Source organism: Melanerpes formicivorus, unplaced genomic scaffold (genome assembly GCF_026170545.1).
Source record: "Melanerpes formicivorus ecotype bairdi unplaced genomic scaffold, bMelFor1.0.p_v2 SCAF_2, whole genome shotgun sequence".
Lineage (NCBI taxonomy): Eukaryota > Metazoa > Chordata > Aves > Piciformes > Picidae > Melanerpes > Melanerpes formicivorus.
Window position 1 is genome coordinate 29,894,932 of NW_027142354.1, and position 15,727 is coordinate 29,910,658.

At 38.3% G+C, this 15,727-nt stretch overlaps 1 protein-coding gene across 6 annotated transcripts in view; it reads left to right on the forward strand.

Moving 5' to 3' along the window:
* RYR2 (ryanodine receptor 2) overlaps positions 1-15,727 on the forward strand; it is a 405,629-nt gene that overhangs the window by 120,392 nt on the left and 269,510 nt on the right. For 4 of the 6 annotated variants that reach the window (XM_068155143.1, XM_068155152.1, XM_068155161.1 and 1 more), the window contains exon 4: positions 11,692-11,712. The exons of the other annotated variants lie outside the window; for them this stretch is intronic. In XM_068155143.1, coding sequence (XP_068011244.1) covers positions 11,692-11,712 — 21 coding nt within the window. The remainder of the gene's footprint in view (positions 1-11,691; positions 11,713-15,727) is intronic. 6 annotated transcript variants of the gene reach the window in all.

The following is a 15,727-nucleotide window of genomic DNA, read 5'->3' on the forward strand; positions in this document are numbered from 1 at the left end:
CCCTGTTTGGCATGTAAAAACTTCAGATACAGTCTTAGCATCCGTTGCCTCAGCAAATGATTTAGACTTTTTTACCTAAAAGTTTTTTGAAATCATCCTCAAACAACATGATGCATAAAACCCAGCTATTAAGATAAAAATTTGCCAAGAGGATATGCAAATTAAAATGAAGCGTGAGGTAACCTTCATAAAGACTATTGCTACTAACTGTTATTTGAAATATATTTCAAAGGTATTTTTTTAATACGCTTCAATATAATTTTGTTTTTCTAAAAGAAGAATTGTAAGGTACTATCTGTATTTATAACAAGTGTCTAGTTTGAACTTTCATTCTATGTTAGTGCATTTATTGCTTTACAGAGATCAAAAACAGTTCTGGCCACAGTGACTAGGTACAGAAAATTGAATTAGCTTGCCATTTAAAGGACATTTTACTGTAAGTGAACAAGCACGAAGTCATATATCTTTTATATTGGCTAGAACAAAAGCCTGATTTTCTTTTGAAACCAGTAAGAGCTTGTGATTCCTTGAGTTATGCTTCCTTTGCTTGGATTTTCTGAAATCTATCCAGCAGTCTCATTATATAAATAACACACTACTTTTTTGCCTTGTTATGTCTTTTATATTCCTCTATGATAATTACCATAAAGAAGGCCTTTGAAATTGGATGACTCTGGATTGTATGTTATGTGCCATATTATGGTGAATAGACTATGTTTATACATGACGCATACAAATACTGATGTATACAAATACATGAGATATGTGAGTTACTCTCTCTCTTTCTGCCAGTATCTTGTGTGTCTTTGTGTGTCAGAGCTTTTGGTAAACTGTCTTTCACAGCAACTTTAATTATTTTTGTTATCAATGTTAAAGCATTCTTTTCACTCCAATCTACTAAAAGATCAGTGAGTGCCAAGCCATGCCAATTTTATTCTTGTGCCATCCATCAATGGCTGAGTATCATTTCATCATTAGGATGTAGAGTAAGAGGTACTTGTTCTGGTGAGAGCATTTAGAGCTCCTGAGTGCTGAGCTGTGCTTTTTTTTCTGCCAATGAGGTGTGTGCATGGGGTTCTTTTTCATCAGCTGTATACAGAAATATGTGAGACTGAGACTGGATTTTTTTGCTGTTTGTTCAGCAAAGTGCATGGAAAGCTCAGTTTCTCTGCTTGTGGCTAGGCTTCGTGCTATATGAACTCCTAGCTAGAAAATCCACCTGTACTTGGACTGTAATGTACGTCTATAGGAATTGTGTTTTAATGACTCTTGCAGGGCAGATGCACCAAATTCAGTTATCCTGTATGGAAACAGATGGATTTCTCTCAGTTACTCCTTTCACATCAAGTGTCAGCTTTTTGATTGTTTACAAGAAAAAATGTACTACTGAAATACATAAGGATTTCTTTGCATGTCATTTGTAGTGAGAAAGTGAATGTACCTGTAGTTACAGTTTTTGCATTTAAAATTACACCATATACCCTTTACTAGAATATGTCAGAATAGTGTAGGGCTCTCTAGTATTTATTCTCCAAAGTGGGCTAGATGCAAGGACTAAAACAAGAATTAGTTCTGATTTTGTGTGGTCCTGTGAAAGAAACAATAGCTTGACTGAAAAGGATTAGTGTTGAAGTTACTGAAATTGGCACTCTGATGTAATGAGTTACCATGAAGACAACTGAGAAATATGGGCAGAGAGATTAGAATGGGGAAATAAAGATATGCTCTGGGGCTTTTAGCTTGGATGAGAAAACAAGGGGTTTGTCTGTTTCTCTGTCTTTTACCAGTTAATTCCATAGATACTATCCCTTTGCCATCTCTAACCTATAGCAAGATAGCATAAAAGATGACAACATACTAATGCCATTTGGTGAAGATTCCCTGTTAAATCTTGGAGGAGTTGTGTGTGTTTGTTTGTTTTAGTTTTTAGGATTTTATTTTGATTGCTGGCTTTGTTTTTAAATTAAATTTAGTACAGAAAATTTGAAAATTATACATTTAAATTTACAACCATAAAACTTGTTTGTTGCAGTGGTTGGAAATGATACAGCAAATGGTATTTAGGCAAAATATAAGGTAAATTGATAACCCTCTCCAAATTTGCACATTTAGATGATGTTCCAGAATGCTGAAGAGTCCATTTTCCTACACACTTCTATATAAAGCCAAAATACTTAAACCACTCATTTACCCACTAGATGCTTCTCCAAACTCACTGAGTTTTTAAGCCAAGTCAGTCTAGCTACTAGTCTAATATTATAAGTCAGGTCCTAGGCATCATGGACTGAACTCCCTGGTTTGTATCTATGTTGATTTTAATGGCTCCATGTTTTAGATTCTTTAAATGATATGTTATCTCAGGTATTGTGAAAATTGGAGTAATGCTATTGAGATTAGGATTACAGTAGTGAATCATCATCATCATAACATTTATAGCATCTAATTATGTATATAGAAGGGCTTTTAAATCAGTGTTCTGTAAAGTGGTTGTACACTGAGCTGGAGAGAAATAAAGTAGTAAGCTCTCTTTTACATGTTGAGCCACATGTAAAGTTGATGTTGAAAAGGTAATGGGCATGTGGAAAATTGTGTCATAAGACAATGGTAGGAATGGACTGAAATTGAGGTTGCATGGGTTGTTTTTGTCACTTGCTGTCTTTTTACTGTTTGCCTTAGTTAACTTTTTTTGGGGGGGGTAAAAATTAGCATATTTCCTTTGAAAATCTCAAAGCTTGGTACTTTAGCTCAGTGAGAAGTCTTTTGAAATAGATTTTTTGGTGACTATTTATAATTCTTGTCTTTTACAGTTCTCTTATTTCTGACCATACAAAAAAGCAACTTTACATTAATGTCACAGCTGAGACAAGGTCTGGGTAGTATGATACTCAATCATTGTATTTTCCTCTTTTTTTTCAGTGCACACAGCTGTAATCTGAATTATTGGTAATGCCCCAAACCTTAAATAAATAAACTGAGTTGCCTACTGTCTTTGGATAAAGAAGAAAATTTCTCCATTAACTTTTAAATGAAAGTCTCACTTATATTGTGGCAAAGCATTGTAATTAAGACTAGGAGTTACTCAGATTTGCGCACTCATAAATCCTTGTCAGCCCTTATTAAAAGAATGAAAGCATTTGATTTTGTGAGCATTCTAAGTTAAACTGTTTCTGTAATATGGAAAATTGTAATTTCACAACCTTGACTCCAATATCTGACAGCTTCATTTTTCAGGAAAATGCTGTCTGCAGATACCCATCCGTTAGACAGAGTTCCAGCTAAATTGCATCATGAGCTTATTAACTCCCATCTAATCATCCAGTCATGGCTGATTAATCTCTTCTCCTGGTGCCTTGTTTTAATAAAATCTGTTTTCCATGCCACTTCCTAGCAAACTGCTGTTTAATTTTGTGTGGGCTAGTATTTGCTGAAGGGAGCAAAATACAGCCCTTCTCTTCTGATCCAAAGGGCAGTATGTGAAGGAATCATCACATGCAAGTGTCTTGCATATGTAATTCTACTTCTGTGTTTAAGGGCTAAAAAGCTTTTTATGCTGTGAGGAAGTGATGAACGCATTTTGGGACAGGTATACAACTGTAGCTGTTGAGTTTTTGAATATTCAAATCATCTGTCTCCAACTGTGGAACTCCGAATTCATTAATTACTTTGTATTAGTAAGCAGCAAGATAACACAGAGAGCTGGCAGCTTTATTATTTTCTCAGCATGGGAGTAGGGGGAAAGTTATTTCAACCTTCATCCAAATGGAAAAGGTAGCACACCCTATTTCTTTTAATAAATATTCTGTATCTTAACAAATAACCCAAATTTTCTAGGTACTTCCTTAAAAAAACATGAAGACTGGCAGTTAAATGCAGTCTTGACAATTTAAGCTCTCTGATATATGTTGAAGTAGCCTAGCTAATAATGTATCTGACAGCCTTTGACACCGTCCCCCATAGCAAACTCCTGGCCAAGCTGTCAGCCCATGGCTTGGATGTGAGCACACTGCATTGGGTTAGGAACTGGCTGGAGGGCTGAGCGCAGAGAGTGGTGGTGAATGGTGCCACATCCAGCTGGCGGCCAGTCAGTAGTGGTGTGCCCCAAGGATCAGTGCTGGGCCCCATCCTCTTTAACATCTTTATTGATGATCTGGATGAGGGCATTGAGTCCATCATCAGTAAATTTGCTGACGACACCAAGCTGGGGGCAGGAGTTGATCTGCTGGAGGGTAGAGAGGCTTTGCAGAGGGACCTCGAGAGGCTGGATAGATGGGCAGAATCCAACGGCATGAGATTTAACACATCCAAGGTTGGATGTTAGGAAGAAGTTCTATACAGAAAGAGTGATTGCCCATTGGAATGGGCTGCCTGAGGAGGTGGTGGAGTCACCATCATTGGAGATGTTCAGGAGGAGACTTGATAGGGTGCTTGGTGCCATGGTTTAGTTGATTAGGTGGTGTTGGATGATAGGTTGGACGCGATGATGTTGAAGGTCTCTTCCAACCTGGTTTATTATTATTATTATCTAAGAGCAGTTATTAGTATGAGATGGAGATGTTTTCAGTATTGCTAGTGGAACCTCCATATGGAAGAAGACTCAGAAGTGAACCCTAAATCTCCTAATATAAAGAACCATAGCTCTCTTAATGTCCTCTCACTGACCAAAAAGTTTTCTCTTTTGACAAGTCATAGATATGGTAAGGCAAGAGTTATTTTTTTTAATCCAACTTTTGATCAAAAAGTCCAAACTCTAGCTTCTTATTTCTGTAGCTTATTTCAAGGTTTTCATTAGTTTGAAGGTTGTCTACAGCTGTCAGGCATAACTCACTGAAGTAACAAAATATTGCAGCGGTAATTTTCTTCAGAAAGTCTTTGGATAAGTCTTCATCAGATAGTGGTGCGTCATGAAGAGAAACAAAGCTGTTATATCTAGTAATGTTAACTTTTGCTTATTGCAATTTGAATTTTTATGACCTAAATGTTTCTTAGTGCAAAGAAAGAGGGAGAAAGGAGATAGAAAACAGTGGAGCTCAAAACATTTCATGCCATGTGTGGGCCTTTGTATCACACAGATGGATTTATCAGCTAGGAGTGGAAAGCTTTGTGAAAAGAAGAGATAGAGGCTTATTCTACTTAAAATTCTGAGTATTCTTATCTATTTTAGAGATGTTGCACTAACAGGAGAATGAATGTGGTAGGTTGAAATTACCCCCCAACATAAAATTGCCAGACTAGCTCAGATGGAAGCAAGTGAAGCTGTATTTACAAGCAAAACTACAATCTAAAATATGAAATGGAATGAATACATGCAAAATATACAATATTTTCAGTTTATGAACAACACAAGAACCCCCCTGGACAAAACCAGGGGGTTATCAACAGCTTCCTTCTCTGCCCCCTTTCTCCCCTATATACAGGACTTAGCCACAACAAAGAACACAGCCAAGGTCAGCAACACCTAAGTAAAAGCCAGCTAGTATCTGCTGGAGGGGAGAAATTGAAAAGAGAGTTAGTTTGCACAACTAACTTTATGTTAAATTTCAGACTAATGGGATAATTTAGACCTTATCATTACTTTCTCTTTTGATTTAATGGTAATTTATTTACATTCTGTCACTTTTCTATTCAATCTGTGGAAAATTTTCCTAGACACAGCCTAAAACTACCACAATGAGAAATACAACAGGGGAAAAATAAAGTGAAAAACTTTTGCATATAAAATAAATACTGTCATTTTCTCATCAGTGCACCTTTTTTAGCATCAGAAGCAAATGTTAGCAGGCCATTTCAAGTAAGGCACAGAAAGAATAAGGCTTGACTTTGATCAACTGCACTTTGATCAAATATAAGTGCTGGGGAAAGAATCGGGAAATGCAGGCATAGTATTTTTTGCATTCTGACTATACTCAGGGAGAAGCAAGGACAGGAATAACATCATTGTCTATTTAAAATCACAGAATTGTGACAAGCAAATATTTCTAGCCTGGCACATGAGCTCTTCTTTTGTTTATGCCATGTTTAGAATGAGGATGTATGAGGATGCGTGGTGTAAAACCCAAACATTTTTATCATCCCAGGCGTTTCCCATTTTGGAGGTAGATGGCAGGTATTTTCCTAGCCTTACCATGAATGTTAGATCTCGAAGTGCTCAGGTTTTTCTTTCTCAGATGATCAGTAAAATATGACTTTAGGGGGAATTTGTTTTTTCCCACTTAAGCTTTCTGATCTAGGCTTCATATACAGAAGGAACTAAACCAAATAGTCATAAAATCATAGAATTGCTTTGGTTGGAAAAGACCTCTAAGATCATTTAGTCCAACTATCAAACTGACACCACCATGGCTGTTAAATCATACAAATCATGTCCCAAAGTGCCATGTCTACACATGTTTTAAACACCCCCAGAGACAGTATCACTAAGGTTGGAAGAGACCTCAAGGATCATCGAGTCCAACCTGTCACCACAGACCTCATGACTAGACCATGGCTCCAAGTGCCATGTCCAATCTCCTCTTGAACACCTCCAGGGATGGTGACTCCACCACCTCTCTGGGCAGCCCATTCCAATGACAAATGACTCTCTCGGTGAAGAACTTTCTCCTCACTTCGAGTCTAAACTTCCCCTGGCACAGCTTGAGACTGTGTCCCCTTGTTCTGGTGCTGGTTGCCTGGGAGAAGAGACCAACCCCTTCCTGGCTACAACCACCTTTCAGGTAGTTGTAGAGGGCAATGAGGTCTCCCCTGAGCCTTCTCTTCTCCAGGCTAAACAATCCCAGCTCCCAGCTCCCTCAGCCTCTCCTCAAACGATGATTCCACCACCTTCCTGGGCAGCCTATTCCAATATCTGATCACCCTTTGTGTAAAGAAACTTTTGCGAATAGTCAACCTTAACCTCCCTTGTCACAATTTGAGGTCATTTCTTCTCATTCTTTGAATTGATGCTACGGAGAAGAGACCGACCCCCACTTCATTACAGCCTCTTTTCAAGTAGTTGTGGAAAGCAATGAGATTTCCCCTCAGCTTCCTCTTTTCCACACTAAAGAAACCTCATCTACTTCTCATAAGACCCAAGGCCCTTCTGGACACGCTCCAGCACCTCAACATCTTTTTTGTAGTGATGAGGCCCAAAACTGAACTCGATATTCAAGGTGTGGCCTCACCAATGCTGAGTACCGAGGCATGATCATTTCCTTACTATCACAGTATCACAGTATCACTTAGGTTGGAAAGGACCTCGAGGATCATCGAGTCCAACCTATCAACACAGACCCCATGACTAGACCATGGCACCAAGTGCCACGTCCAATCTCCCCTTGAACGCCTCCAGGGACGATGACTCAACCACCTCCCTGGGCAACCTGTTCCAATGACGAATTACTCGATCGGTGAAGAACTTCCTCCTCACCTTGAGTCTAAACCTCCCCTGGCTCAGCTTGAGACTGTGTCCTCTTGTTCTGGTGTTGGTTGCCTGGGAGAAGAGGCCAACCCCTTCCTTGCTACAACCACCTTTCAGGTAGTTGTAGAGGGCAATGAGGTCACCCCTGAGCCTCCTCTTCTCCAGGCTAAACAATCCCAGCTCCCTCAGCCTCTCCTCATAGGGCTTGTGTTCAAGGCCTCTCCCCAGCCTTGTTGCCCTTCTCTGGACACACTCAAGTGTTTCGATGTCCTTCTTAAACTGAGGGGCCCAGAACTTGACACAGTACTCAAGGTGTGGCCTAACCAAAGCAGAGTACAGGGGCACAATGACTTCCCTGCTCCTGCTGGCCACACTATTCCTAATGCAGGCCAGGATGCTATTGGCCCTCCTGGCCACCTGGGCACACTGCTGGCTCATATTCAGGTGGCTGTCAATCAGCACCCCCAGGTCCCTCTCTGTTTGGGAGCTCTCCAGCCACTCCGACCCCAGCCTGTAGCTCTGCATGGGATTGCCGTAGCCAAAGTGCAGCACTCGGCACTTGGACTTGTTGAATGCCATCCCATTGGACTCCGCCCATCTGTCTAGTTGGTCAAGGTCCCTCTGCAGAGCCCTTCTATCCTCTAACTGACTAACATCTGCCCCTAACTTTGTGTCATCTGCAAACTTGCTGATGACTGACTCTACCCCTTCATCCAGATCATTGATGAAGATGTTGAAGAAAACAGGGCCCAGCACTGATCCCTGGGGGACACCACTGGTGACTGGCCGCCAGCTGGCTGTGGCACCATTCACCACCACTCTCTGGGCTTGGCCCTCCAGCCAGTTCCTAACCCAGCACAGAGTGTAATGGTCCAAGCCATGAGCTGACAGCTTAGTCAGCAGTTTGCTGTGGGGGATGATGTCAAAGGCCTTGCTGAAGTCCAGGTAGACCACATCCACAGGCCTCCCCATGTCCACCAGATGGGTCACCTGATCATAGAAGGAGATCAGGTTGGTCAGGCAGGATCTGCCCTTCCTAAATCCATGTTGGCTGGACCTGAGCCTTTGGCCATCCTTCAGGTGCGGTTATTGCCGCCAGGATAATCTGCTCCATCACTTTCCCTGGCACTGAGGTCAGGCTGACCGGCCTGTAGTTTCCAGGTTCCTCCATCCGACCTTTCTTATGGATGGGGACCACGTTGGCCAGTTTCCAGTCATCTGGGACTTCACCTGTGAGCCAGGACTGGAGGAAAATGATGGAGAGTGGCCTAGCTAGCACATCTGCCAGCTCTCTCAGTAGGCCACACTATTCCTCATACAAGGCACCTGAACACACTGCTGGCTCATGTTCAGCTGGCTGTCAACGAGCACCCTGAGGTCCTGGACAACTTTCCAGAGCATTGCCCTACTGCTGTAGCATTGCATGGGGTCATTGTGACAACACCTGGCACTTGGCCTTGTTATTAAACCTCATACAATTCATCTTGGCCCATCAATCCATCCTGTTCAAATTCCTCTGCAGAGCCTTTCTACCTGTCTGTTAGGAAGGTTAGGGTTTTGCTTATTTGTGAGGGTTTTTATGTTTGTATGTATTTTAATTTGGTTTTGTTAGTTTTGTCTTTTTGTTGTTGTTGCTGTGTTCTCTCCCTGTACTAACCTGTACATCGCAAAAAGGAGCTTTGAATATAGTGTTCCCAAAATTTAGATGCATATTGGGAAATCCATAGGAAAAAGGGTTCCTGTGAATTCTGGTCTGTGCAGACAAACAAAAAATGCACTGTCAGGGAGAAGCAAAATCTGTAGATGCACTGTGGAGCCTCTTCTTTCTTGTTATCTGAATTGTATCTTAAATAAAAGTACTAGGGTGAGATATTCATTGTTTCCTTTCATCTGTTTGTCAGCTTTACATTTATTTTGCCAACATTAGAAGAATTACTCATAAGTACGAGTAATCATTTACTTTTATGTTTACCTAACCTGCATTCCTTGAATTTCCAGGCAAATTAATATACTCCTAGGTCATGCTTGTTTTTCACCCCCAAATAGGATATGAAATGTCTTGAAACTCAGAGGTTTTCCAGAATAGCTTCCTTATGGCAAAAACTAACAAAATTTTATCTACATATGTTACACAGGCAAGTTTTAGAACTTGGGACAAAATGGTCTGAAAGAAAGAACTGTTTTCTGACTTTAGTAGCTGGAAAAGATCTCCCACAGATAACTAGAGAAGAGAGAGCACACCAGATCTGGGAGGGGTCTGAAGAGGCACACAACAGATGACCTACAGAATGAGACTATAATTAAAAATGCAAGATTTCATTGTGGTGTGCTCTGCACCATTCTTTCAGAAGCAGATCTCTTTAGGTGCGTTCATTATCTTGTGTGAATGATGGTCATGCAGATGACAAACTGTAGGGTTTCACAAGTGTATATGCATAGTTCAAGTGGTTGTCCTGAGAAATTGCTGAATAAAGTTGCCTCTGGCATATGCCAAAGCTTGTTGGCAATTATATTTAAAGATGAGCATGCCAATGCAGATTTAGTGTGTAGAGCTTATAACTACTTGGCAAATACTGCCCTTGACTCTTGACGCTAACTGGTGTCAATTAAAGGAAGCTGATGGGCAATTCAACAATTACAAGGCAATTGATCGTACCACTAATAATATACATTGAGCTTTGAGTGTATTCTTTCTGATACCTATTGTGTCTGCCTTGTTCACTTAAACTGAGAGACGATGAGAGCTTTTCAAAGCAAGGCAACAAAGTGTGAATCAATTCCCTCTTTCCAGCATTGTCACAGTCAAATTGTTTGTCATGCTATGTCCTCAGTGCATATACAATTTTAACAAAACAAAATATATATCAAAAGTAAGGTAATAAATGGAAAACTTGGCTATTCCTTACTCCTTTTTTTAAGAGATCTTAGTTGTGTCATTCGCATTTAGATTTAAATCATTGCTTGCTTTTCTAACTTACCAACATCTTATTATATCCTTTTCATACATTGCATCCATTTTAGAACACTGGGTCATTTTTAGGAGGGATGTCTGCATCTGTATCTGGTTACAGAAGTCACAGTGAAGATTATTATACAACAATAAAATAGAGGCAAATCACAGAATTTTTATTATAAATCTAAATGCAGTCCAAGTCTGAGAAGAGAGGTAGGAATTATCAAATTTAAAATGTTTATAAATGTATTGTGTTAATTAGTTGATAAGTCAGATGGTGTTTCTAAGCTTTCTGTGTTAGGAAGTCTGAACAGCGTTGAAAATATAAAACTCCATTTTAATAGAAAAAAAAATAGATATATAAAAAGTGATAAAATTTACTTAGAATAAAACTATTTTAATAGGTGAGAACTAAATACATTACCTTTTGTAACAGTAATTTCACAAGTGAGCTGGAATCCAAATGGTTTTGAATTTGCTCAGGGTTTGAGCAAAACTGTCTCATATTGTTGCTAAATTTTTGTGGCATCTGCTAACAAAAGGTCAATGTGTACCTGCAGTAAAAACTACAGAAGGCTCACTGTGATGCAGTGTTTTTTGTGCTACTTCCAGAGACAAATCTACTTCAGTACTACTGTTGGTACCAACTAGGTTTTTAATAGGTAGTGCCATACTAAACTGAAATGTATTCTAGTAGATGTTCTCTATCCTTTTAGAGACTGCAAAACTTTTTAGTGTAATTTTAAATGTGCTTACTTAATGAACCTTGAAACAGTTTTGTTAATGCAAAACCTTAACCTTTAAAAGTGCCTCCTTCTTTCCCCATAAGAAAAAGAAAGGACATTTTTGTGTACTGTTCTCTGTTATTACACAACATATTCTCTTATGCTGCAAGTTGTAGGGTCAGGGTTTGACAGGAACCCCCTAGTTTTCCTTTATATAGCATTCCTTAAAAAAGCAAATCTTGAACAGCAGCCACTAACCTTTCAAAGTGAACAGTATTCACTTAGGACAGAGGACTTGAGGAAATGGAGATATGTTTTTGGGGAAACTATTCTGCATTTTTGACTGGTTGGTACTGAATACATGTGGAATTAATTCCTTATTAGTCTTTATTTTCTGCCTGCTATCTGATTATTTAAATAGATACTTTGAAGTTTCAGAGTATAAAGTGCTTCCTATAGAATAAAAAGTGAGATTTTAAATAGGAGATGCTAAAAGAATAGTGCTGCATTTTTATTCATATTAGATATTCCAAAAATGTGAAACTTAGCTTCAAAATAGTCTTTGATATGTTGTATTTAAGGAAAGAGATTTACTGATTTCTTGCTTTTTCTTTCTACAGCTAGTTGATGTGGAAAAATGGGTATGTGATTCTGTCTTTTATTCACTTGATCCCAAATATTTCATGTTACCACTGAGTCTAGCTTGTCTGTTTTGATACCCTCTGTGTTTGTGACCCTTCAACTTGCATGGCTCAAAAAAAGAGGCAAATACATAGTCATTTAGGATCTGGTCATTCCTGAATTGTTATTCCAAATTTCATGCTACCACAATGACTTTTATCTCTTTAAATTTGGTTGTATAATTGTGTAATATAAATGTATGATTATTGCCTGTCAGTTTTGAGCCCTGCTGTCTAATGTTACAACTCCATTCTGTAACCCACCCTGTCTTTCCAGTACAGACACTGTAATCCTCAAATGCATGATAGTAAGATAATTAATAGTGAGAAATAATACATGACATCTAGCTGCACATCTAGCTGCAAATAATATATATACACAAAATATTTAGTAATGGAGAACAGCTGCTACAGAATAAGAATAATAATAAAAATAATAATTTGTAGATGTTAGCAAATAAATCCAAAACACAGTTACAGTTACTTGGTGAATTTGTTGTTAAGCCCTTCCCTAATGTGTCTGTGTATACCACGCATATTTGTTTGGGCATCTGATATAATTCCCCTATATGATACTTATTTATGTATGTTTTTCTCCAATGTTGCTTCCAACATCTGCATATGTATGTTAGTTATGAGTTAGTAGTCATAAAAATGTGTGTAGAATTCTTTGTTCACGTTTAAATGTTAAAAGCCTCTCTGAAAGCTTGGACCATGATAGGTGTCCCTTATTTCTTAATAGTTAGTTTGAGCTGCAAATGACCAGGAACAGCCTCAGGTGTCTTTTGGTATTTGGCCAATAACACAAAGCACTGATATCACTTTATTTCAGTCAGACATTATAGAATTTTAGTTTGTGATTATTACATGTTTATAGTAAGTGGTGACTGAAGTGCTTGAGGCTGTTGTAGGTAAGTACATTGTTTCATTGGTGTCTTAGACATTTCAATGCCCTTTCTACTCATGTGTTCCAAGTTATGTCACGTGGCATATATATGTAGATGTTTACAATATTTATTAAACAATACCTGTAATTAAGTCTTAGTTGTAACTAATTATATCAGTGTGATAACATTATCTGTATTCTATGAATCTGATATTTGTGACAACCAGTAAATTTTTAAGTGGATTGATTTGGAACATTTTTATGCCATAATGATACTCAGGTTACCTTCTCATTTTGTCCACTTTTTTAATTACAAGTGAGAGACCCTTGCTCAGTGTAAGGAGCAGGAATTTTCAAGGGCATCTGTGGTTTTCAAAACCTGGATGTTTTTACACATTTGCCTATCTATAGTTGGTGAATTATGTTAAAAATTTGGCCTTACGAGCCATCAAGAATGATTATTTTCAAGACTAATTACTCTTGAGGAGATTCTCGCTTGGAGGGAAACCAAATGTATTGGATCTTAAAGTGCAAAAGATAAGGGTTTTCATCATACGCTGGCTAATGGCAAAGCTTTGCTAACTATAATATCGTAGGGTTGTCTGAAACTTTGAAACAGACTAAGGAACCTCTTCTGCTGAAGATAATGATAAATGCTGTTCTCTTCCCCTCAGTTACTGTGTTAGCTCAGTTTTATGTTGCTGGTAAAACTAATTTTCAGTTTCTTTAGAGCAAAAAAAAGTGCAGAGTAAGGAAACACTCTAGACACTTTTCAAAGCAATTGCTTTCATTACAGAGACTTCTGAGTTGAGAAGTGTATAAATTCTGGCTTTCAGGTTAGTGTGGAGTGGATAAATATAACAAGATCAAGTGGATTTTGACTACAGGAAACAGTCACAAAGCAAAGGAAATTGGTTACAGTAATATATCTTCAGTACAGTTAAAGTCATTAGTTGAATGCCCGTACTTTATAATCAGTGTGATTTTTCAATCACTAAATGAATGTTCTAAGGCCTTGATTTTTTTTTTTTTTTTTCTGAGAACTTTTGATTACAGTAAGTTAATGTACTTGACTACAGATTTACTTGTTACTTTACTGTGTGAAGAAAATACACTAATTGTGCACAAATATTTGGTCATCCAGTTTAAAGAATCTGCATTTGAATTTTGGATATAGACTGCAGAGGCGAATCAATGTAGGGATTAATATCAGCAGTATTAGAGTCACTTAGTTATTCTTAAAGTGATACTAAGGGAAAATAGGAGTGGATAGCACTGTATGATATTAAAGTGAACAGGCCTATCAAAAGGCAGTGTCTGTGTAAATACTGCTTCAAATGCCACACATATGGCTAGAGTTTCAAGCATATTTTCATTGTTAGTATACTTTCAAGTATAGTTTCAAGCATAGTTTCATCGTTAGTATACTTTATATTGTAGCAAATGCCTAATTGCAGCCCAAGCCTAATTCATGTCATCAAGAGAAAGAAATAGAATTACCATCACTGGAGGTGTTTAGGAAGAGACTGGATGGGGTGCTTGGTGATGATAGGTTGGACTCGATGATCTCAAAGGTCTCTTCCAACCTGGTTAATTCTCTTCTTTTCTCTCTTCTCTTCTCTTCTCTTCTCTTCTCTTCTCTTCTCTTCTCTTCTCTTCTCTTCTCTTCTCTTCTCTTCTCTTCTCTTCTCTTCTCTTCTCTTCTCTTCTCTTCTCTTCTCTTCTCTTCTCTTCTCTTCTCTTCTCTCTTCTCTTCTCTTCTCTTCTCTTCTCTTCTCTTCTCTTTCTCTTTTCTCTTCCTCTTCCTCTTCTCTTCTTCTCTTCTCTTCTTCTCTTCTCTTCTCTCTCTTCTCTTCTCTTCTCTTCTCTTCTCTTTCTCTTCTCTTCTCTTCTCTTCTCTTCTCTCTCTTCTTCTCTTCTCTTCTCTTCTCTTCTCTTCTCTCTTCTCTTCTCTTCTCTTCTCTTCTCCTTTCTAAGTATATGTTTTCTTTCTGGAAGAAATATGTGTGCAAATGTGACTGAAACTTTTTTGTTTTTTTTAAATAGTGACATTTCCAGCTGCATACTAGGATTCCTTTGATATTTCTCCTTCAGGTCCACTTTATAGATCTTAGAACTACAAGCTCTGTTCCATGTTTCAATAGTAATGACTGTGAATGGCAGCAAACTGTCTACTTTCAGCTTGTTTTCAGTACTTCTTGATTAAGTTAGTGGAAAGATCTGGTATTTATATGTAAGCGAATAAAATACTACAAGAACAGTATGAAAAAATATGGACAACAGATAATCTCTAAATGGAAATAATTAAAAAAACTAATCTTGGCAACTTTGCTATTAAAAATTCCAAATAAAATAGCATTATTTTATTATTTTCATCTAGCCAGAGAACCCAAGAATTAGGTTGAGATTATGGTAAAATAGAAAGCGTTTTGAACAATCATCGTAAATGACACACTACTCAAAAGCTGTCCAAGGAGCACGTTGTCTTTTTATCACGTTAACACTTTGGTGTTAGTGTTTGGCAAACAATATCTTGCAAGAGCAGTCAATGTTAGAATGACATTAAGAAATTTCAATTTTTTTCTGTTCTGTTTAATTTTCAAATAGACATTCTGAATTGCTAATATTAGTCCAGAAACTCATGTGTGCTGTTGTGCTCAGACACAGAGAGCAAGTGAAAGCTCTTCCTTCTGCAGTGGATGAGTTGGATAAATTTCTTGTGCAAACGGCCCGTTGCCTACATGAAATGTGTACTTTCTGTTCTTTGGCTTCAGGGTTCCTTGGTTGTTGTTTTTATTGTTGTTGTTTTGGTTTGGAGTTTGTGTGTATGTATTTTTGTTTATTCATTTGTTGTTGTTTTGTGTGGCTGGTGTTTCTTTTTCCCAAGCTGAGAGTTAATGTTTTCCAAAGTAAGCGCTCACCTTTAGCTAAGAAGCTATTTGGTCTAAAAACCCTTTTAGAAAATTCTTGCAGAGGGGTGGCGGTAGTACTTGTAACCCTTTGCCTGTCCATTTGCTGGTAACTGGGCAGCTGAGGCTATTACAGTTCATGGCATGTAAACTTCTTTGGCTTGGCCTAAAAATTCTACAG